A 24,077-nucleotide genomic window follows, 5' to 3' on the forward strand; every position below is an offset into this window, starting at 1 on the left:
ATTATAGATTATAGAATCTTAAATGTATTTTGGAAATACTGAATTTTATAATCTAGAATACCTATTAAATACCTTTTAAATTTTATAATCCATAATATATAGAATTTATAAAGTATTTATGGATACAGAAATATCTTCAAAATTCTCTCATCTAAAAGGTGTAAAAAAAATACATTTTTAAATTATAAAAATTCAAAATGTATTTTTTTAAAACAAAATAATCTTTTCGTCTAACCGGTGCTAAAATAAACTGTCTTTAAAATGTTGTAGAAAATAAGTATGAAATAGTAAGAAGGAATAGGGCCTATTTTATACACAGTTTTCTTTGCTGGTTGTAGTTTCTTGGTACCTAGTATCCATTTTTTAGGGTATGATGACAATAAAAGGTTAGATCTATGCCTTCACCGGCCATTGTTTATTACCTAATACCTAGATACTCACCCTCCTTTGTAACTAAAAAAAATATATAAGGCAAGGCTTCTATAGCTTTTTCATATTTATCCTTATCGGACTAGATAATCAGCACAAAAATTGAAATAAATTTATTCAATAAACTAAAATTACATTATAGAAATTTTTATACTAGTTTAAAAGATTTGGATATTTCTCGATGGGTATACATAGAAAAACATAAACCTATTTTATAATAGTTAAATTACAAAATAGATATTAAACTTATTTTCCGTTAAAATCATTTACTTTAATTTCTCCATAGATATATATTTTCACATAATTAAGCCAGCATGAGCAAAAGCGTGTATCAATTATTCATCTGAACAGGTTTGAGAGTTGAGGACTTGTGAAGGTAGACGAAACCGGTGCTCCACTAAGTATCTCAAAAATACGCTAAATATCTCATAATAAGATAATTAATCAAAAGTAAACATATTAAATATTACAGGCATATTCAAAACACGTTTAAAAAAACATTAGAAAATGAATAATGCTAGATTAGTAGTGCTGCTTTTTCTAGATGTTCTTAGTAAAGTCTTAACAAGTTATTCCACTTAGTGGAATCTAGAATTAGGAAAGATATACATACACGTAACTTTCCAATGATTAAAATGTGGTGCATTTTGAGCTTTGGCTTCCTTCCAGAACGTTGATACTTAATTTGGTCATAATTTATTATAACAGTGTGCAATAAAAAGAAAGGTTTCAAACTTAGCCGAAATCCTGTCCCCAGATTTTGGACCTTTTGCTGAAAAAAAGATGGTGATGGTTAGTGGTGGCAAGAGAAAACGAAGATGATGGTATATTTTATGTTGAATAGGGAACATTGTCACAAGTTGAGCAGCAAAACTTGTTGCGATAATTGAGCTAAAGTTGGGGATGAACTAAAGCAACACTGGGAGGGGTCAAACTAGAAGCTTAGATGATATTTGATAATTCACACATCGAAATTTGGGAACTTAATTCAACTCAAACTGCTATGAGATGAGTCAAAGTGTTGGAACTTGTGGATGAAAATAACATAAATAATAGTGAGTGCTTTATTTTATTCAATTTTTTTTATCTCACTAAACTTTCATTAGTGCCCTTGTTAAGTCATATATTAAGTAGGGTAACAATAGTTTTACTTAGAAATAAGTATCATATCTCCAAGTCGTGTCCTGAAGTACTCTTCACAACATTGACTTGTAAGCTTAAGTAGGGTAAGGGTGACTTAAATTCAAACTCTTTCTCAAAGTGGCAAAAAAAAGTCTATGCATGAATTGAAGCCTTTTTTATTTGTAGGATTTTTTTTCTTGTAACTTAGAAATATTTATTTTTGTAAACGCAATTTGAAATTTGAATATTTTCTAAACCCTTACTCAAATTTTAATTCTTGTCTTCTAGATCTAGTCCTATAGAACTATTTTTTTTTTGTTCTTTCTCAATTTTGGATTGAATTATTATTATTAAGTTATAGAGATTAGCACAAATATAGATTTGATCATCCAAATTTGAATCATAATTATAGGTTATTTAATATAACATCTATAGTATTTTAGTTAGAACTTATAAATGGTATCTATAAATGGTATCTGAGTAACTTTATTTTCTTATTTCAAAATTAAAATATACTTCATTTCTTTTACTTTTTAAGAAACGAAGATAAGCATATTTATAATAGTTGCGTTAAATAAATAATTTTGAAATTATAAATAAATATGTAGTTATTTTGAAGAATAAATACTACTATTTATATTGTTCTTATTTGCAACAACTACTTTCAACCATAATATACCATAATATAGATGTGTTCATTCTCAATCCTATATTGTTAGAGGAATTTAATTAAAACTCATATTTATAGATTAAATCGTTAAACAAGTTAAAATCTCATATTAATTAAAGGGTTGAACTTAAACAAAACCTAAAACCACTAAAGTTCATCACAAAAAAAAGTATAAATAGGTTTCGAGAGGACAAATAAATGATAATTCTCTCATCGAGAAAGAAAAACAAATATTTATATCTCAACTTAGTTGGAACATATTACTTCTCATAAAGAATAGATGTAGTTTTCTACTAATTTTTTTTTTCTGTTTTGGAATTCAAAGTGTTACAGGTTTTTTAAAAGACTTGCATTATTATGAGTGAAATGTGTATTTAAAGTGTTACTTTGATCTCAATTTTAAATAAGTGAAATTATTAGACGTATTCGAAAAAATAATTAATAACACTTTTATATATAAAAAAATAAAAATAAAAATTAAGTTTATAGCCAACAAACATCTAAATAAAAATTTAAAAAAAAAACTAAATTTAAATAAAAAAAGTGTATTGAATATTAAATCACATAACAAAATATAATATGACACAACTTTTTCATTAATAAGTTTAGATAGATTATAAATATATGTTCATAGACTGAACCTGTTTAATCCTTAAATTATGCTAACTGAACCAACAAATCACATCTTAGAAAATCCTAAAATTTAAAACCTACATCCACGCATCCGAGATTAAACAAAAAAAGCCCTTCTGATTGGTTTAGGTTTGCCGCAAATCATTGTTAGAAAAGGGATTGGTCCATAATAATAATAGTTATTATTATCGTTATGTAGTGTAATTATGTTGTTACTATGTTGACTTGGTCTTAAGTTGCTTATTTAAAACTGTCTTTTATTGACTTTATCTTAGTTCTGTCTTTTTCTTATGGGAAGAAAATGATGGTGACTTCTTGAACATTGAGGTGTTAGATTTCTAAAATGGTGCATACAAAATCAACCATATAATCATAACTCACTCTGCAAGATATTTCTTCAGAACAAAGAAGAAATAATATTACAAACCTCCACCTATGTATACGACAGTCAATAAAAAAATAAAAGATAAGAAATAAAAAGTGAAAACTAAAGCGTTGTAATTGTTATACATTAATAGATTATAAGAAATCCATTTCTAGTTTCTTCATGAAAGATACAGTTATAAAATAGGTTTCTCCACATGAGAATGGAAAATCCATAAAATAGATAAGACTATAAGTTCAAAAATATTATCATATAAATTAAATCCTATCATTTTTACTTATTATTATTTTGTCTTTTGTTTTTTTAATAATTAGAGTTGTCTCTCAAATTGGATTATTCGACTCATTACAATTTATTAAGGATCGATCATTTATTGGATTAACTAAATTCGATTAATTTATCACTCACCACCACCAATTGGTAGCTTAAACACGTTAGTTCACTTAATTTAAACAATTTACATCTTTTATTTTTTTTATTCTTTCATATACTGATTTTTAATATAAAAACTGAAATCAAATTTAAAATTTGTAAAATAACTATGACAATTTTTTTTATCATATTAATATGTATATAATGATTATGACGTGTGTCAATAGAATGTGAGACAATTAATGTATATTTCTACCACCTTATTTTTTTTGGGCATTGCATTTTAAATCTCATGTTTTTAAACCTACATCCCGTATAAAGAAAATTACAATTTTATCCTTTTGAAATTTTGTATTTTATATTCACCTTTTGTATTTTAAAATGTATAATATATTTTTTTTTATTTTTGACTTGTGCATTTGGAAATAAAAAATACATTCTTAAAATACTTTAATTTAAAATACATTAATATCTTTTTGAAGATATATCTGATTCCAACAAAATATATCGAATTGTGCATTTAATAATATATTAATGAAAAGTATTGTCTGAATGAATATATAATATAATTTGAAGTGCATTTCTTTAGGGATAACTTTGTTACTTTTTACCCCTCATTGGGGTGCAAGTTTTAAAACATGAGAGTGAAAAATACAACATGCTGTTCTTTTTAATTATGTTAGAATATTGTTGGAATGCGTCAAAACATTTTTTATAGTTTTTTTTATCATGAGTTGGTAAGTCGAATTTTTATCATACATCCGTAAAAGTTTTACTGTGTTAATTTAGATTTTTCTAAATTTAAACATATTTTTTAAGTTTTTTATGGTAATAATAATAGATGAAAACCTTAAATGAATTACTATCTTAAAATATTATAAATTATAATATATATATATATATATATATATAATCCAAATTAATTTTAATAGTAAAATTTGTGTGTTAAATTTACAGTCTTTTGTCTATATTATTACTAAAAAGGACAAAAAAATATCTTAAATTTTATAAAGATAAAAAAAGTAATATATAAATTTTTTGAGGACATGCTTATATATGAAATTTATAGGAACACAACGCACCTATTAGCAACATTACCTAATATATTTATAGTCCCAATAAAATTATTATATTTTGATTTCAATTCTTATAAAAAAATTATTCGGTTTTCATCCTTTAAAATTTTAAGATTTTATTTTTTACTCTAGCATTAATTACATTAGCTAACAACTGTACTATTAGCAAAACGGTTGAAAATTTATATTTTGTCACACTCACTATTGTTTCATAGATAATGTCAACATTTGACATCTCCAAAAACATATAGATCTCTTAAATAAAAATAAATTAATTTAACTCAAAATAAATTTTAGAAAAGAGAGCAGTAGTTTCATATTTTAGAAGGATAAAATCAAAGAAAAATGTTGGGACCAAAACCAATATTTATTCATTCTACGAAGACTAAAATCATTGATTTTAACTTTTTTAAGGTACTAAATATAAAAATATCAGAGAAAATAAAATAAAAACACAATCACTTTATAAAGTGATTACAGAACTATTTAAGTTAAAATTAAAACAAAAAGGAAAATTACAATTTATAATTTTATTTTGCTCTTATAAACAATAAAATATCAAATACCATAAATCAGATTATTTATCAGAATTTTTTATTCATGGTAATTAAAATGAGTATCAAGGATTTTACAATAATATTGATTGGTAATGAATAAGTATATATATTATTTAAATTTAATTTATTTTAAAAAAAAATAAAATCGGAGACTGGAAAGGAAACGCTGGTTTGGTGTGTGAGCTAAGTCCTAAGCTTGAATTGGGAGTTGAACGGATCTTCTAAGTCCCCCAACCAAACAAATTTTGTGGCCCACTATTATGTCACTCCACATAGGCCATACGCCTGGGCTGGGACCATCATGCTGGCCCATTCTCTTTTTTATTATTATCTTTTCGAAAAGTTACTTATCAATTTCCTATGCTTTAATTGTCTGAGCAATTTTATATAAAAAAAATTGTTATATATTTTTTAATTTAAAATATCATTATTTAATTATTTTCATAATTTATCTAATTACTATATATACATAACTAAAAGTGATGTTGACCTATATCTTAACGATCCTGCATTTAGTTCCTGATATAAAAAATTAAACTAAAAGAGAAATGTTGAATTCGTTAAATGTCTTTAACAATATTACTTGTTTATTTATTTATAATTATTAACTGACGAATACCATAACTGAATGAAAAGATACCTAACTAGAAAAATAAAAAGAAGAATTTAATAAGAAGGAGTATTTTGTATTATGAGGGAAAAGTGGAAATTAGGGAGGGTTTGGTGCATAATTCAAAGCACGTGAGAATTAAGAATGACACTGTGGTTGATTAGTGTGTTTTATGACGTAAGCAATGATTCAACTTCACATCTCCATGTATTAACAAATTTATATATTTTCTGCTTCACCCGCGTTTTAGGTGTAAAACAGAACTCTCCACTCAACCATCTTTTCTTTCAAGTCAAACACCACTACACTTAATCTTATCCCTAATTACTACATTTCTAAACAAAAACTCCTTTTTTTCTACAATTTTATTTTTTTAGTGTTTATGAAGATTTTATTGTGTTTTGTTCTTGAAAATAATTGTTGAAGCTCTACAGGAAAAGATGTTAGAATTACAATGGTGTGGTGCAGATAATTTTAAGGTTTAATTATTTTATAATTTTCGATATTTTAAATTAAGATTTGATTATAAATTTTATTTTATTGAGTATTTAAAATATTTTTTATTTTCAATTAAGTATTTGTAATTTGATTTTGTAATCGTTATTTTTATCTTTTTGTTTTAACTTGTTAAGGAGTTCTTTTGTCTCCATCTCCAATCTCTTTCAACTTATGAGTCTTGGAATGTAAAAAATTGAAGAAAGAAAGTCCAATCTCCTTCAACATATCAGTATTGGGATGGAAAAAAAGTTGGTTGACAAGTTGAAAAAAATTGAAGAAGGAAGAAACTAATTGATAAAATATTTTTAATAAAATTTTAATTTAAAAATATTTAAATTTATAAGTTAGTTAAAACTTAATTAAACCTAATTATATTCTATTGTTGACATGGAAAAAAAAATCTACACTTATTTTATCGGAAGAGTGTAGAAATGCGTTATAATTTTTTACTAATTAGAGTATAGATGATTGGGGTGTTGAGAACGGATCCTATATAAAGAAAGTTGAAAAAAAAGTATTAAAAAATTAAAAATCAAATAAACAAAAAATCAAACAGACTGCAACTTAAAAAAAGGTTTACTTTTAAAAAGTAAATTTAATTCAAATCTTTACATATTTTATTCATAAATTTATAACATCACTTTATATTTATATTTCTTATATATTTATAATCATCAGATAACTTATATCTATTTATGAAAAATATGTTTAATTAAATATAATTTTTATTAACTATTTGAGTTAAGGTACATAAATATAATTTTCAACTTGTGAATTTATATTCGATATAATATTTATTTAATTTTAAATAATATATTTAAAATGTTATACTATTATCATTTATATAGTGACACATAAATGACATACTTTATATTTTACATTATATATCTTACTATTTATTTAATATTAATAAAAAATAGTAGTAAAAAAATTAGGTGTGACTAACCCAATAATCCTGGCAAATTTATAGATGAAAGATGTGTTATACCATGAAAAGCTATGAGTATTTGATTCTTATTCAAGCATCACTGACAAAAGTAATAAAATAAAAATTAATTTTAGAGAAAAAAATAATTAGTTGCTATAGTGATTAAATTGAAAATTATTTTAGAGATTAAATAATTTTTTTTTTCTAAATTAGTTTCTATTATTGTTAAACGGTTTCTAAATTGGTATCTAAGTTAATTAGATACCAATTTAAAAATTATTTAGAACTAATAAAAACTAATTTAGAAATCATTTATTTTTAATTTTTAAAATAATATTTAATTTAATTATTATTATAATTAATTATTTTGATATCTAAAAATTGATTTTTATTTGATAATTTTCTTATATTACATAAGTTTTAGATTATTTTCTATAGTTTAGCAAGTGCATTATTTTTAGTACATATTGTATATAGATTGGGTAATCCTTGTACTTATTATTGATATATTATTGTTAAAAAAGTAGTTTTTAAACATAAATTTATTATTAATTGATTTATGTAAAGTGTTTCAAAACTCTTGTATCTATCAACGTAGAAATAATTAATATAAAATGTTGATAAAAAATAGCATTTATTATTTGAAGACATTCATAATTTATATATAATTAATAGGAGCATTAATTACCTTCTTAACAGTTTATCTCATAAAATGGTTGTTTAGTAAAATATTGAATTAATTTGGTATAAGAATGAGCATCCATTAATCTGGAGCCAAACTAATTAAAATGTTGGTTATCGTCCTAATTAGTATTAAGGAATTGGACAACGAAGTATTGACGTAATTGAATAGTGATTAGCGAGTAGTTTCATCACGTAATAAGAGACTACAAAAGTTATTTTCGGCTTTATCTAAACCTTATATGCCCAACTAATCACGCATTAAACATGGTTTTATTTCCTTTTACTATATTAATTAATATATTTTCGTTAAGTATGAACAAAATATATATTTCTTTTACTTCATTAAGCTACCCTTTTGGCCAAGCACAAAATAGAATCTGCATAATAGACCACAAGTTTTTTCTATCAATTTTTATTTCCTTTTGTTTTCATTCCCTTCGTTCACTAATCTACTAATCAATTTTCCCCAAAAAAACCAGTACATAATTTAGTTGCTTGGTCAGAATGTTCACTGTAAAAAATCATTAGCAACAATGAATAACAGATTTTCATGTAAAAATGTATTTGTATTTTTATTCAAAAACATTCATAGTTATTATATACTTTTACCCTTTTGGTTAATTAATGTTCACGAGAATAAGAGATAAATATTTTTTTATCGACAAAAAATAAATAAATAAATATGAGTCACTTTAGGAGTGATCAAACCCTTATACATCTTGAATACTTAACATTCAATTCAACATAACAAATACGATATCCCCTCGCAAACAGCAAAATAAACACTCGATCAACTTAAAACAAAATAACTTTTTTTTTAATCGAAAACATACATACTAGAGGTCAAGACACCAATCTGAAAAAGAAAAACAAGATGAAGAAACTTTGGAGGTAATCCAAGACCAAACCTTCAATTGAGCCGTGGAGAAGATTTCGAAATAATCGATCACTTCTCCGTTAAAAATGTGTTTATTCCAATGTCGACAAAAAAGATATATATATATATATATATATATATATATATATATATATATATGTGTGTGTGTGTGTGTGTGTGTGTGTATGTGTCATGTTAGACTTAAAATAAACAAGTTGGTAACTCTAGAAATCACAATCGACTAAACTGTCCAAATCTAGTTTAGCTTAAATGAGATTAAGACAAATTAGATTATGTTTAACCGAGTTTAGTTTGACTTGTATTGAGCCACTAGATGAGGTCAGGACCATATCAACATTAGGTAGGATCGATGTCATGTTAAATTGAACTGAATTTACATGGATTTAGATCAAGTAAAATCAACGTCAATCTAATTAACCCAAATTACAAAAATATGAATTTGAGATACAAATTATTTTAAATTTTTACTTTTAAAGTTAAATTTGAATTTTTAAAATTTTAAATAATTTGATTAGTATAGTGAAATTCAATATTTTCAATTTCTTTCAAAATTTCTTACCTAAACATTATACTTTATCATGAAACATTTAAAATTATCGATACTCTCTTAAAATGTCTTATCCAAACATACTATAAGATTTTGAATTTATTACATGAAAAGTATTTGTGTCTAATATAAATAATTGATCCACGGATAAGATTTGATTAGGAGATAAGTACATAATTATAATTTGCAAAACCTAATATAAGACAATAGTTTTCTCTAACCATTGCATTATAAACAACATCTTTCTTCTTAATCTTGAAGATATGATTGATTCCATATACAAGCATAGGTTGCATATGAGGTTTGTTTTATTATTAGCTAGAGTATGATCATAACTAAATACTAATTGTAAAACATGTTTTTCCTTTTAGTGGAAAAGCCAACAAAAGAATCCACTTTCTTTGTTACGGGAAGGAAAGAACTTCCCTACATTTTGAGGAAATGACCTATGAAAGTTGACAAGAGACAAGAGTTGGTCACCATTAACTGTTGTTGACGCATACTTTAACTTGTGGCTGTGAAGGGTCTGGGGAGGCCTTTGAAATGCCTTAAACTTCAAAATCATGCATGCTTAATTATTATTTTTTATTTATAATTAAATAAGTTTTTTCTACTTCCAAATATATTTTTTAATACTAAAATTTTAATAAATATGTTAATTTGATGACATGATTTTATTATTTTTAACTAACACTATATATATATATATATATATATATATATATATATGTGATAAAGTGTTAGTACACCTACAAATATTTGAATAAGATAATGTTAACCCTAATGATTTAAGAATAACAAAATTAATGTCATATGTATTAAATGATATAAAAAATTTCAACACTTTTATTTATTTATATATATATATGTATGTATTTATTTATTTATTTACTTATGATTGTTTCATCACAAAACTTCACGCAAGTGATATGCATCATTGAAAATGATGTACACGGATAGAAAAGAGAAAAGGATTAAGTGCTTCCAATCAAATGCATGTCACTCAATAAAAATTCTGTTCGGTCATTTTAAAAAAATTTAATGTTTAAATTTTTAAATAAGAAGAGTTTCGGATATAAATATGAATAAGTTGTTGAGAAAAAAAACTGTAACTAAAAAAATATTATTTTATGTGTGTACTCTAATCCGAGACTATTTAATTACTGTTGACTAACCCCTCAATAATTTGGGGTGAATTAAGCCCATTATAATGTATTATGTAAATATATGTTTTAAATATTTTAATTTAATAATACATATAATTATACATATTTAATTTGAGTCAGTACATTATATATTACTAATATTATGTGTTTACATATTTTTATATAAATATCTTTGCAAAGTGGGTGGGGCCAGGGACCTTTTGCCTTTCCCAGCGGCTGAAAGGTATATGGACATAATTATTTGAATTTAATTATATTCTTTAAAATCTTTACTATTGTTTGTGATTGGATAAATATAAATCTGATTAATAAGTAAGATGTATTACCTATTACTAGTTTTATATTAAATAATTATTTTTATTTTTATTATATATTAAATAATTATATATTTATGTTGGGTGTTATATATTGTTATATTGTCTTCTATTACAAGTACTTCAATATAAATTTAAAAGTGGTTTGAATCATTTCCTAATTCCAGACAGCCTGTTTAAAAGAAAAGAGGTCCACTAAAAATAAGAGAATACACACTTTTATATAGATATTATTAGAATCTGAACTTTTGTTAGATAACTATTTTAAGTTTTATATAGATATTATTAGAATCTGAACTTTTTAGAGAACTATTTTAAGTTTTATATAGATATTATTAGAATCTGAACTTTTTAGAGAACTATTTTAAGTTTTATATAGATATTATTAGAATCTAAACTATTGTTAGAGAACTATTTTAAGTTTTGATGATAATAAAAAGAAATTTATTTTTTTTATCAATAATAATAAATAAATAAAATTAAAATGGATTAATAGAGATGATTTCGCAACATAATAAAAAAAGCTTAGCAGTATAGATTGGCTACAAAAATAAAATGTGTGATTTTCCAAAAAAGTTATTATATATGGTATTCTTACAACTATTTGATACCAAATGTCTTTTATTAAATTTTTCTTGTTTTCTTTTTTATTCTAATTGTTTTTTTCGGATGTTCGTAAAAGGTACTTGCAAAGATATTCTGACATTCAAATCAGTTCAGGTCAATTTTAATGATTTATTAATTTAAGATGCAGAGTAACATTATCTTTAATCATAAAGTCTCTTCTTATTTATATTATTCTTATGGATCTTATCCTATCACGACAATTACTACATGTCCAATAAATACATAACCATGCTTTGTTGCTCTTAATTAAAATTAGCACACTTAAAATGTGGATCCTTTTTTAACTATAAACATTATCGGACATCCGGTCTATTGATCTCTACGGAAATACCAAGAGATTGCTTACATGTTAACTAGCGAAGACCCAAAATCCGACTACCACTTACGTTTGTTATCAGAATTGTTATAAGAATTGGTATTTTTACAATTGGAGATCTTTCTTATAATTTATGTCCCAAACATAGCTTAAACTGTCTGAAACATATATAACTGGATAACTTATTTATAATTTATCTCTCAGCCATGAATGTGTTCCAAAATTGTGGCAATTTTTTAATTGTATTATAGTGTATTTTTAGGTTTTATAATTTTGTAACATACACAACTTCAGTTTTTGTTACAAATATTTGTAAAGAACAAACTCACGTCTAGTATAATCAACGAATGCCCTATAAAAGAAGTACAAACTTTCGTCCAAGACTAATAATGCAACTAATAACTTTTAATTTTTTATCTTTTTAAAAAATATTAATTAACCTTTTGGAAGAACAAAAGCACAGTGACAATATAATCTTCGGTGCCGTATAGACAAAGGAAAATACTAAGTCAACAATAACAAAATAACAAATAGAAAATTGTTGAACCTGTATCAAATTACTTGACAACTTAATTCAAAGAGATAAAATTTGTAGGATTCAATTTTCAACGACTTTGATTAGTTGCAATGCAATTTTGATTAATTAAAACTCTGAATTTCATTCAAAATCAATTCTAACTAGAAGTGATTTTGAGGGGAAAAAAGGAAATCTTAAACTTAGGGAAAATTTAAATTGTTGTTAAAAATAACATAAAAAATATCTATAATAAAGAAGGATGGAATATAAGCTTTTTTTGTAATCACTTATGATTAATGAAATTCTTAGTGACTAATGTTGAGATAACAGTTATAAAATCATTATATATATATATATATATTATTTTTTCAAAGTTTTTTTTTATTGGATAACACATTTTTTTAATGATCTTAAAAAAAACACTTATTTAAGACACTATTTGACCTGCTGTGTGGTTTTTTTAAAAAAATATTAATATATATAATATTTTATTAAATATGGTCTCTGATAAAAGCTTTTATCATCTAAATTGACATCATACTATTTACAATATTTAGTTTAATTATTTTTAAATATATTTTTTTACAATTTATAATTTTTTTAATACATCATTCAAAAATTAAAGTTTTGGAAACTTTCAACCAAAAATAAAATCAAATTATACCAGCAAATTTTATTTTACAAATTTATTTACGAATCAAGACCGATATGAACTCACTAAGAACAGTAATGAATTTTTAAAAAAATAACACTTGTTTGAAACAAAAAAACTTGGTAAACTAAATATCATTAATTTATAGATTGTTTACTATACTATGTTAAAATATTTCAAAATTAAGAGTATATATGAAGTTTTTATTGACTAAATGTTCCTTTTCTTCCTCTATACAAAAGTAGAGTGCCATTCGGTTTGCACCTTATTTATTCTATTTCAATTACGAATTTCTTAAAATTAGTAAATGTTAGAACAACTTACATGTATTGTTTAGCTCCATTAGTAATTTTGAGTATAAATTTTAAGAATACAATTTTCTTAATATAGAAAATAAGTTATCAGACATTTATAATAGTATTATCTTGATAGAGTGTGATTTATTTTATAAAAAATAAAATGATTGTGTTTTATTTTAAATAGAAAAAGTTATAAATGAACAGTATAAAGTAGATTTACATTAGGATTTAATAACAAACTATCGATGTGATAATTTGTTAGTTTACTATTATAATGATTAATATAAAAATTTGTATGAATAATAATTTGTGATTAGATTTCACACACATTAAATTCTTAAAATATTAAGGAATCTAATTCAGTTGTTTGAGTAACTGATTCAAATTCCTCAACATATTCTCAATTCTTACTTAAAAAGGTATCAAATTCCTAAAATAGTGATTTTGAAAATATAAAATTTATTGTGATAGTTACTACTAATGAAGAATCAATGAAAGATAATGAAGTTGATATTCCCTAATTTCTTTAAATTAAAAGAAGTGTTGTATTAGGGTCATCATTAACATACACTAAAATTAAAAAAAAGAAAACAAAAAGGTGGTATTATTATGTGTTGTTGTTGTTGCAATGGAAAAGATGGCGACAGGTGAGTGTGGTTGGATGATAAGTTTAAGGGCGCAGGTTCATTGTAAGAAAGGGTGGGGAGTGTGTTTCCAACAGTGTTGAGACGGAAGAATATGTAAATGTTGTGTCGTGTGGGCATAACATCGCACATAGTATTCTCAGATACCTTAATGCTGCAATCCAACTTTAGTTCCTTCAATGCCCACGTGGGTTCTCCATGGGCCCCACTTCTTGACTCCTAAGTCATCATCTTCCTGCTAGAATCGTGAACAACAAACATAACACTGCAACAACTCAGACGTGGCTCCACGATAAAAGCTTAAAAAGTCTTCGCAATTCTTTGTTTTCATGTGGAGTCCAGTTATGTACTTCCCTCTTTTTGTACTACTGGAATACGTTTCTCATACCTCTATCTAACGTCAATGGTTCTCACTGCTAAATTTTAAAATAAAAACTCAAAACAAATATTAACATATTCAGCATATATTTGCCTAAGATAAACAAATAAATATAACACATCTTGCTGTATTTGAATAAATTAAGCCATGTAGCATTACCTTAATGCATCCTTCATCTTCGTTATTATAATGACCTAGTTTATTATTTTGGACGATACAAAAAGTATAATACTTTTTTTGTCACATTCCAATAAAAAAAAAAGTCGATTTTTTGCGTGTGTTACTATCCGTTATGAGAACATTGATTAAATAAGAAATAAACATTGTATTTGATCATTGTTATTACATTCTTATTTTTCTTAGACGTATGTGATTTTTTTTCAACAAAAAATTAATTAATTTAAATGGGTTACTTCAAAGATATTTTAACCCTTATAAAAAAAATAGAAAAACAACCTTCACCATCAAACGTAGAAGCACGTGGTTATTAGCTTAGATTGTACACACACGTAATTCTGAAGAAAAGTCTTTCAGCACAAGTCTTATGCGTGATGAAATTTATTTATTAGTAAAATATTCGGTATTTAAACAAAATGTGTTAAGAATTCAAAGTTAACTAAAAATATAATTAGCCACATCACTTTTTTTTATACTATTATGCAAAAATGTTGGTGTTCTTGTAAGGATTGAAACTGTGAGAACCATCTTTCTTGTTGCTCGATCAGTTTTCATCTTTTCTTCATTTCACTAAACAACTTCATTCATCTTTTTCACTAGTGTATTTCGTAAACTTTTGATTTGGATGATATCTGCAAAAGGTACTCCGATACTCAAGTGAACTCTCGGTATTTGGTGTTTAGTACAATTAATACATGATGATGACGTACTTTTTTTCTCAAAATTTGTGACTATTTATATGATTATAAGACTCATTTGTCATTGAGATAGATTAGAATTTTGGATCATAATTAAGAACATATTATCTAATACTTAATCACTATTTAGTCACATTAACCTTTTGTTCAAATTTAATGATATTTTTCCTCTGGATCGATTCAACCTGGTTCCAAAATCTTCAATGATCGTCTAGTTGCGATGGGAGTTTAGTTTTGGATAATAATACATTGACAACCCCAATTTTTTATACAATTACATTACAACTCTCAATACTATTATTTTAATATAACAGGTTGAAATATTCCTAAAGTATACAATTTTTAATTAAATTTTTTTTTATAAAAAGACTATTATTTTAATATTTTTTATATTATTTAATTACAAATTTAATCTTTACTATATATATTTATAAACTCATTATATCAAGCATTATATAACTCCAAAGAGTTTTCAAGCTACCATTTTTCTTTAGTTTTATGATTTATTTGGAATATAATATAATATAATAGAAGGGAACGGGTGGCAAGTTCTAAACAGCTCTTTGTTGGGACCACATGGGATGGTTGTGGTGTAGGCACGCGGCCTACAAAGATACCCCGCCGCCACGACCATCTTGTTTCTCTCTCTACTATTCCTTCACGTTTTGCAACTCACACTCTGCACGTGCACTGCAGGATTTTACCAAAGCACCCCTGAGGGCATCTTGGCTTCCATGGATTGGACTGAAAGTTGGTCATTTTGGATCATAGTGGAGCTCTGTTCGTACGAAATCCAACAAGGCGTGAGACTTGGAATCGTACTTAGGTGGCAAATTAACCTTTATGATCATTAACCATCCTAATAATGGAGCCTTATGTTTTAACTTTTCTATGTTTTGTCGCCAAGGGCCAACTTCAACATTGGGTGCCAATAATACAACACCACGTCTAAATATATTACACTTCCTTTCCACCTCTTTTCTAACCATCTAAACGCTTTGCGGGCTTTGGTTCAGCTCCCATGGACAACCCTTTTCAACTGGGATTACTTATTACTTCTATAATAAATAACACTTTTTAATACGGATTTCACAAATCACAAAAGCCTTCGGCTATGGAATCATTTTTTTACACGTCTTTAGGATATCATATATAATTTAGTTTATTTGTACTATCATGCATTCATAATGCACTCACTACTACTCCTCTCTAGCTACCTTGCTACCTTCTTAGGGAATTAAGATGGCCGGAATCCAAATTAAATAAAAACCGAACATCATTAATAATTTCAAAGAATGAAATCTCATATAAAGAAAACTCAGATTACAAATATTTCCCACACCCCCTCTAAACTAAGGAAAATCAAAAGAACAATAAAAAGATGGTACAAATTAAACTTAAAAGTGTAATTCACATTTTTCTTCCCTTTGCTCTTCATATCCTTAGTTTAAAATCTATGTTCATCGTGGTTCCTACGTCTGTGTCCTACATATGAATTTATTCTATTTGCTTCCTCATTTTTCTAGCTACACATATAATTTTATCTTCTGTAATAGCCCCTTCTGTTTTTTTTTTTACCCTTTTGTAAAGTCCCCGTTACTCCTCCTACCAATGTTTCACATGTTGTCAGTGAGTTGTTGGAACAATAACATGTTTTCAACGTTCCAGAAACCGTTGTATGTGTCCCCATTACTCTGAATCCACGGGGTGTTTGGTTCCATGGATTGGAAATCCAGCTGCTGAGAGAACAACCCGGATGGGCTTGTGATGCAATCCAAAAAGCTGAGTTGATCTTGTACTTGTGGGTAGTAATCAGGATTAGGGTTATTGTTATTGTTACTGTTAACAACCGTAACATTATTGTAGTAATCCTGAGTCAACTCCGACACAGGTGAAACCTGAGTCCCAAACGAATCAGATGATGCACCAGTGCTACTGTTTTCTGGAGTGTAACTTTGTGAACCACCGAAGTTGTTGTTCATAATTGCTGGACTCAACATCATGTTCCCACTGTGCACCTCAAAACTGTTGTTAAGGTTGTTGTTGTAGTTGTATGTTGTATTATTGTTGTTGGTGATGGTTGTAGTAGCACTGGCAGAAGCCGTGGGAGAACCGGCGGTGGCGGTGGCGGCGGCGGCTTGAATGCGTTCCACCAGCCTCGGCATCCAAAGGTAGCGCATGGCATCCTTGAATTGCTTGCTATTCACGTCACATTTGAGTTGTTTGGCGTGCTTTTGAACACGAGTTCTCCAATAATTCTTGATCTCGTTATCAGTTCTTCCAGGCAAATATTGAGCAATTTTAGACCACCTGATGAATAAATATAAAACATCAAACAATCATAAAAATCTGAAAATATAAAAGCACGGCGAATAATTTAATTTAAAAACTGGCCTAATGGTTGGTTGCATGAATATATACAGTTTTGAAAAATGCTAAATGCAATTGGTGTTTATGTTTATAAGCAAGATAGACAGAAGAAACAGAAATGATGTGATGAAAAATAGAAAAAAAGAAAAAGGTAGAAGATATTTATGTAAACAATGGATATTTGATTTTTTGCATACCGGTTTCCCCAGCGACCATGGAGCTCGAGAATGAGAAGCTGTTCTTCAAGAGTGATGTTGCCACGACGAACATCAGGACGAAGATAATTCAACCATCTCAATCTGCAACTCTTGCCAGTTCGTTTGAGTCCTGTAACAAAAGAAATTGCTTGTATTGGTAAAGTCTTGAGGTTGTAATGAAGGAAATAAAGAAAGAGCATTTTGTTTTTCCTTTATGGTACTTTATATTTTGAGTGTGCGATTTGGAGTTGTGGTATGAATTTTCACACCTCTTTTTTCTATTTTGGCAAATGGGGATGCGGCCAAGCAACTATCGACAACCTATAATTACATATTTCATTTTATGCCCCCACCACGAACAAGTATATGCCATTATAAAGTCCTAGCCAAAATAATCCACTACCATATCATGATGCCCTTCTACATATATATTAGAAAACCGCAAACTTTGGCTTTTTCACCCAACAAATTGATTGGTGACGAAACGGGACGAGAGGAGAAGAGCTTTTCATAATCATAGAGGTGTGAAAGATAGAGAGCCAGTGTTTGAAAAAAATAGTGGAACCAATTGGTGTCAACAATTGCAATCATCAAATATATATGTACATCACTAGTAGTAATACATATTATATTGGGATGAAAATTGTAAGAAAGAAAGAAAAAAAGTTATGTTATGTTACCAGCTGAACGTGCAAGGGAATTCCATCGACCTTCTCCGTGATTGGCAATGTAATTGATGAGAGCAAGATCTTCATCGACGGTCCAAGGACCTCTTCGAAGATCTATCTCGTCTTCACTTTGGACTATGGTGCCTGTTGAGTTGCTTACCCTTCCTTTCACTTCCATGAGTCACCCCACTTGGATATAACTTTGATTGATTGATTGATTCCAACCCAAAGCAACAACAAAGATAGCTTTTGATCTAAGAAGTGTGCTTGAGTTGAAGAGGTAAAGAAATCAAGAGAGAGAGAGAGAGAGAAAGAGGGTTTTGGCTTATTACGAAGAGGATAAAGAAGGGTGGGGGCTTTATATAGATACTCAAGCATGAAGCTTTGAAAATTGGCAAAGAAAAGAAAAAATAAAAAATAAAAGAAAGAAAGGAGAAAACGATGGAGTTGGAAGGGATGATGAGAGAGAGAGAGAGAGAGAAGAAAGTAAGGTGAAGTAGTAAAAAGATAATGATTTAATTAACCAAAACTTAAACTAATATTACGAAGAAAATTATTATTATTATTATTATTATTATGGCTTGTAAGTAAGAAAAGGCTACGAAGTTTGACGCTATAGTTTGACTTTTCCGGCTTCGTTGTGTGCGCGCGTGCGCTCTGTAACTCTATCAGTTGTTACGTGCTCATAATACTATTTTGCAGCCCATTCTTTACACGGTTAATCAATTAGAAATGAAAAAAAATTATATATATATAACTTTTTAATAAAAAATATTTATTACTTTATTCAATTGCTGCCATTAGAGTTGTAAGATTGATTTTTTATTGTTAGTACAGAGATGTAGGAATTGAATATTATGATCTACGGATTATATATATATATATATATATATAAGGGATGATATATTGAGAATTTTATTCACAATACAAAGTATTTTTATTATTTTATATAAATATTAAAATTTTAAATAAAGAAAGAGGGTTATATACTGTTAATATATTTAAATTATTAGAATAATATTAAAAATTCTACCTAAATTAGAAATAAGAAAATTTAATAGTTGAGAGTCGTATAAAATTAGGTAAATTTTAGTTCTTAGTATATGAAGTGTCGTGTCTATTATTTTGATCAGTAACTAATATCTGTCAAAAATTCTCTTATTATTATTTTGAATCTTCCTTTCAATTTTCTCTTCATATATAGAACTCAAATTTAAAAACTTATTTGATCAGTTGTATTTTTCTGAATGATATTTTACTAGTAGTACTTTTGTTTGTTATCGGTTTATTTAAATAGTTTTGTAGAAATGTTTCTCATGTAAAACTCCTGTTGGTTTGTTATTTGTGTCAATTACTATGACGGGAAATTTGTCTTTCATATAAACTGTACTTAGTTTAACATTTAAGCGGCTTTTGGTGAACAAATTATTTAAGAAAATGTTTTTCTACTAAAAAAATTGACTGATATTTCGACAGTTCAAGGGATGATTTGCTATCAGAAATAAAATACGCACAAAAATATAAATCCAAAAATCAAGTAGTGATAAAGTAATTAAACAAGAAGAAATAATAAAAAATGAATTAAATGAATAAAAATCTAGAAATACTTTTTTTTTAAATAAACGTCACAATTTTGGTAAATTATAAAGTTAATATTAAATTATATATCTTCGTATTAAATACATTCAAAAGAGATTTTTCATTTATAATTCAAGTTCAAGTGAATGTTGGGGTTGTTGAGTGATCCTCTATATCTGTTTTTCTTCATAAATTTATGTTTCCAGATATTCCCCCAATGACTTTGCCCCCCTAGGATTCTAAATGCTTATTCCTCTCCTTTATCACAATTAAATAACCTGAAAAAGTTCAATATCGTAATTAAGTGATGCTTTAATTTTAAAAATTTATTATAATTTAATTGTGGGGCCACTTATAATTAATAGTGGGACCAAAATTTAAATTTATTGCAATAATGATCCTATTCCCTTCCATGAAAAATGGTCCGTGAAAAAAAAATATGAGAACGATTTCAGTTGTTTAAAATCGGTCAATATACAAATTACATGAGTATCTTAATATAAGAAAAATAACTTTACATATATAGAATTTCAATGAAAAAAAAATTGTAAAAAAAAATATTTTTTAAAATAAGTACTATGTAGCGGGAAGCCATGTACTTTCAAAATTTATAAAATAATTAAAAATCAACTCAAGTTTTTTACTATAATTTTTTTCAGCCATTATTTTTTAATTAGAAGACTAAAAAAATAATCTCACTTATAATAATATATTTATCGTTAGTTTTACCATCAATTCACTTATGTTATAAGAAAATATAGTTGAGTTCAAGAAAAAGTGATGAAAATGAACTATTTTTAAATTTTTTAAATTAAATCTTTATATTTATCAAGTAATTTCAATATGTAGTAGTTTCCATCATTTTAGATAAGGAACAATTAAGAATAAAAATAATACATAGATATTATATTTAAGAGGGAAAATGAAGTGTTTGTAATTTTTTATACTTATTCACTTTATGTAAGAGCTCTATTCAGTTGTTGAGTTAAACTCACATTATAACAGACTCAAACTTACACACACACACACACATATATATATATATATATATATAAATTAATATATAAAACCATTAAAAAATAGTTTCTTTTCTATATTTGACATCCATAAAACTTTTGTACACATATAGAAAAAATTTGACACCCACAAATATTTTCTAAAATTTGTTGGCAAAGTAGTTTTGGAGAGTTGTAAAAAAATTAAATTATCATTTTTAGTTAATTAAAATTATATTTTAATATGTTAATTTTGATTTATTTGGAAAATAATCGATTAAAATGCTCTTTTAGCATATTAAAATAGAATAAATTAAAATCTTCTAAAAACACTTAAAGTAATTATAATTGATTAAAATGAAATTCTAATAAATTAATCGAACCATTTTAAATATAGGTAAGAATATCAATATTAAAACATCTTTTAATCAAATAAAAATATTTTATTACCAAAATAAACTCTAAAACATCTTAAAAAAACTTTCTAACAATAATTAAAAGATCAAATTAATTAAAGAAAAAAAGTATATTCAATCCAAATTAACACAACACATTCGGTAGACACCTCTAAGTCTTCAATATTCATCCTCATTAACACAACACACTTCATAGACACCTCTAAGTCTTCAATATGCATCATCATTAACACAACATATTCCATACACACCTTTAAGTCTTCAATATTCATCCTAATTAATACAACACACTTCATAGACACATGTAAGTCTTCAATATTCAAGAATATTCATCTTCAATTAGTAATTAGACTAAACTTGAACAATTTCAGTATAAATTCCTTCTTACATAATCCCGGTAACATACTCTATCAGAAAATTAATAAACAAAAACTAATTTTAGAGACCAAAATAATTAGTTACTATATTGACTAAATTAAAAATCATTTTATAAACTAAAAAAATTAGTGGTATCTAAAGTAGTTTTTGTTACTAATAAAAAATTATAAAGTAATTTTTATTTTAGAGACCAAAATAATTAGTCAATATAGTAGTCAATATACTAACTACTATATTGACTAAATTAAAAATCATTTTATAAACTAAAAAAATTAGTGGTATCTAAAGTAGTTTTTGTTACTAATAAAAAATTATAAAGTAATTTTTAAATTAGTATCCAATCACTAGCTATCAAGGCTTAAGCTACTAACTACTTTCTATTCGAAATTAGTCTCTATTAGTTTTTTAGAGACTAATTTATAATTTAAAATATTAATAGTTAAAATTTTGATACCTAATTTAGATATCATTTTATAAATTTTTGTTAATAATAAAAAATCACTTAGATACCAATAATTTTTCAATCTCCAAAATAGTATATAATTTAATCAACTAATTATTTTTTTATCTATAAATTTAATTGTTATTTAATGATTTTTTTTTCTGCAGTTACATAATTGTGATTTTGTTTACAGAAAACTATGAAATTTTATTTAGTATTTTCTATACATTCTTTTTAAGTAATATGATATTGCTGTAAAACATTTATCAATTCTATTAATTATTAATATTTGCCAAAAGAACTGAATAATATTTGTTAACATTTTTTTTAGCAATGTTTATTTATTTACAAAATTTGAATCTTAAATCTTATTTACAAAATCTGAATATTTATATTCTATGTAGTCGTTGCAGTGATCTCAGATCACACCACATGTACTTGGGTGATTCCGTTTTTTTTTTTCTTTTTTTTTTTTTTGCTTTTTCGGGTGTAAAAGGTTTCGGGATTTCTTTTATAAAATAAGGTAAAAATTAGTTTTGTAATTTAGAGAGTTGTGCAATATGTTTAGATGAGATGGAATGTTAAAGAAACTTACACTTTAGTGGTGAGATTTTCATGATTTTTTTATAAGAGTTCGAATACTCTTAAATTAATTTTTTTAATTAATTAAGTTATTTATTATTGATAAAAAAATTGTAGTCACCTATGTTTTATACATTGATTTGTAGACTTTTTTTTGTTTGGAAGAATATAATTTTCTCCTATAATAAATTTTGGAGTACCATCCAATGTTACCAAGCAGCAATTCTCAGGCAACATCATGGTCCTGATTTAATTTTTGCAATGAAAATAAGGATTATAAAATCTAACATCTTTGTCATAATTTCAAAGGCCAAGGTTTCTTCTACACGTGCTATTAACTAGGACGGCTACAATAAATTTTCCATTTATTCCTTTGAATTTCGATAAATTTAAATGAGGGAACACTATCAACTAAATCCCAGTTTAGAGTTACTTGATTAGTTTTTTTTTCCTTCTCATTCGAGAATTACGTATACGATGTCTTCGTATTAATTACAATCACTTCATTTACGTTCAAAGTATTCATATTTTTCTTCGTAGAGAGGCTAAGCTTTCTATTTTTCATTAAATAATGTGATATTTTTTGGTACATATATAATAAAAATGTTAGTATTTAAATTTTTACGGTTAAATCCAAATAACTTAGATTTAAACTTTAAAATAATTTTTATTTTATAAAAAAAATTAATAAATAATAAAAATATTTAAGAAATATTTAAACTCTTATAAACACGTCAACCTAAAATTATAAACACAAGAATAAAATTGAGATACAAACCGATACAACAATCCAAAACTATTATAATCTAACTAATATTTTTTGATAAATTTCATATAAACTAGTGGCTCTAAACACTCATTAGAAAAGGGAAAAACTAATTAAAACAACTTTCAGAAAAACTCATAACAATTTTTTCGAAATAGGATCTTACATTAGCATCGTGGAAAAAAATGGTACCTAGATTTCATTCCTTTCCAAATAAGGTAAGCCGTTTAGGAGTATAGGCTGAATTAATTTAATTGTTAATTTTTTTTTTCAATTGCTTTAATTAGTAAAAATGCTACTATAGATTTCTTCTATTAATACCACCATGCCAGTACATTGGTAGCAGTCAATTGGAATGGACCACAAGAATATAGATCATAAAGTAATCCCACTTTATATTTTCTAGATAAAAAGGCTAATTAAATTTAATCGCACGGCTTTCACTGCTTAAAATATTAGAAAATAGCAGCAAGAAGCAAAAGAAAGA

At 26.0% G+C, this 24,077-nt stretch overlaps 1 protein-coding gene across 1 annotated transcript; it reads right to left on the reverse strand.

The window, feature by feature from the left end:
* Window positions 1-16,481: 16,481 nt before the first annotated feature.
* LOC137831964 (transcription factor MYB108) lies at window positions 16,482-18,766 on the reverse strand. The gene is made up of 3 exons (XM_068639886.2): window positions 18,446-18,766; window positions 17,766-17,895; window positions 16,482-17,508 (listed from the first exon to the last, which is right to left on the reverse strand). The coding sequence occupies exons 1-3, from the start codon at window positions 18,609-18,611 to the stop codon at window positions 16,815-16,817; spliced, it is 990 nt and encodes a 329-aa protein (XP_068495987.1). The 5' UTR covers window positions 18,612-18,766; the 3' UTR covers window positions 16,482-16,814.
* Window positions 18,767-24,077: the final 5,311 nt, after the last annotated feature.

Source organism: Phaseolus vulgaris, chromosome 6 (genome assembly GCF_051622355.1).
Source record: "Phaseolus vulgaris cultivar YP4 chromosome 6, ASM5162235v1, whole genome shotgun sequence".
Taxonomy (NCBI): Eukaryota; Viridiplantae; Streptophyta; class Magnoliopsida; order Fabales; family Fabaceae; genus Phaseolus; species Phaseolus vulgaris.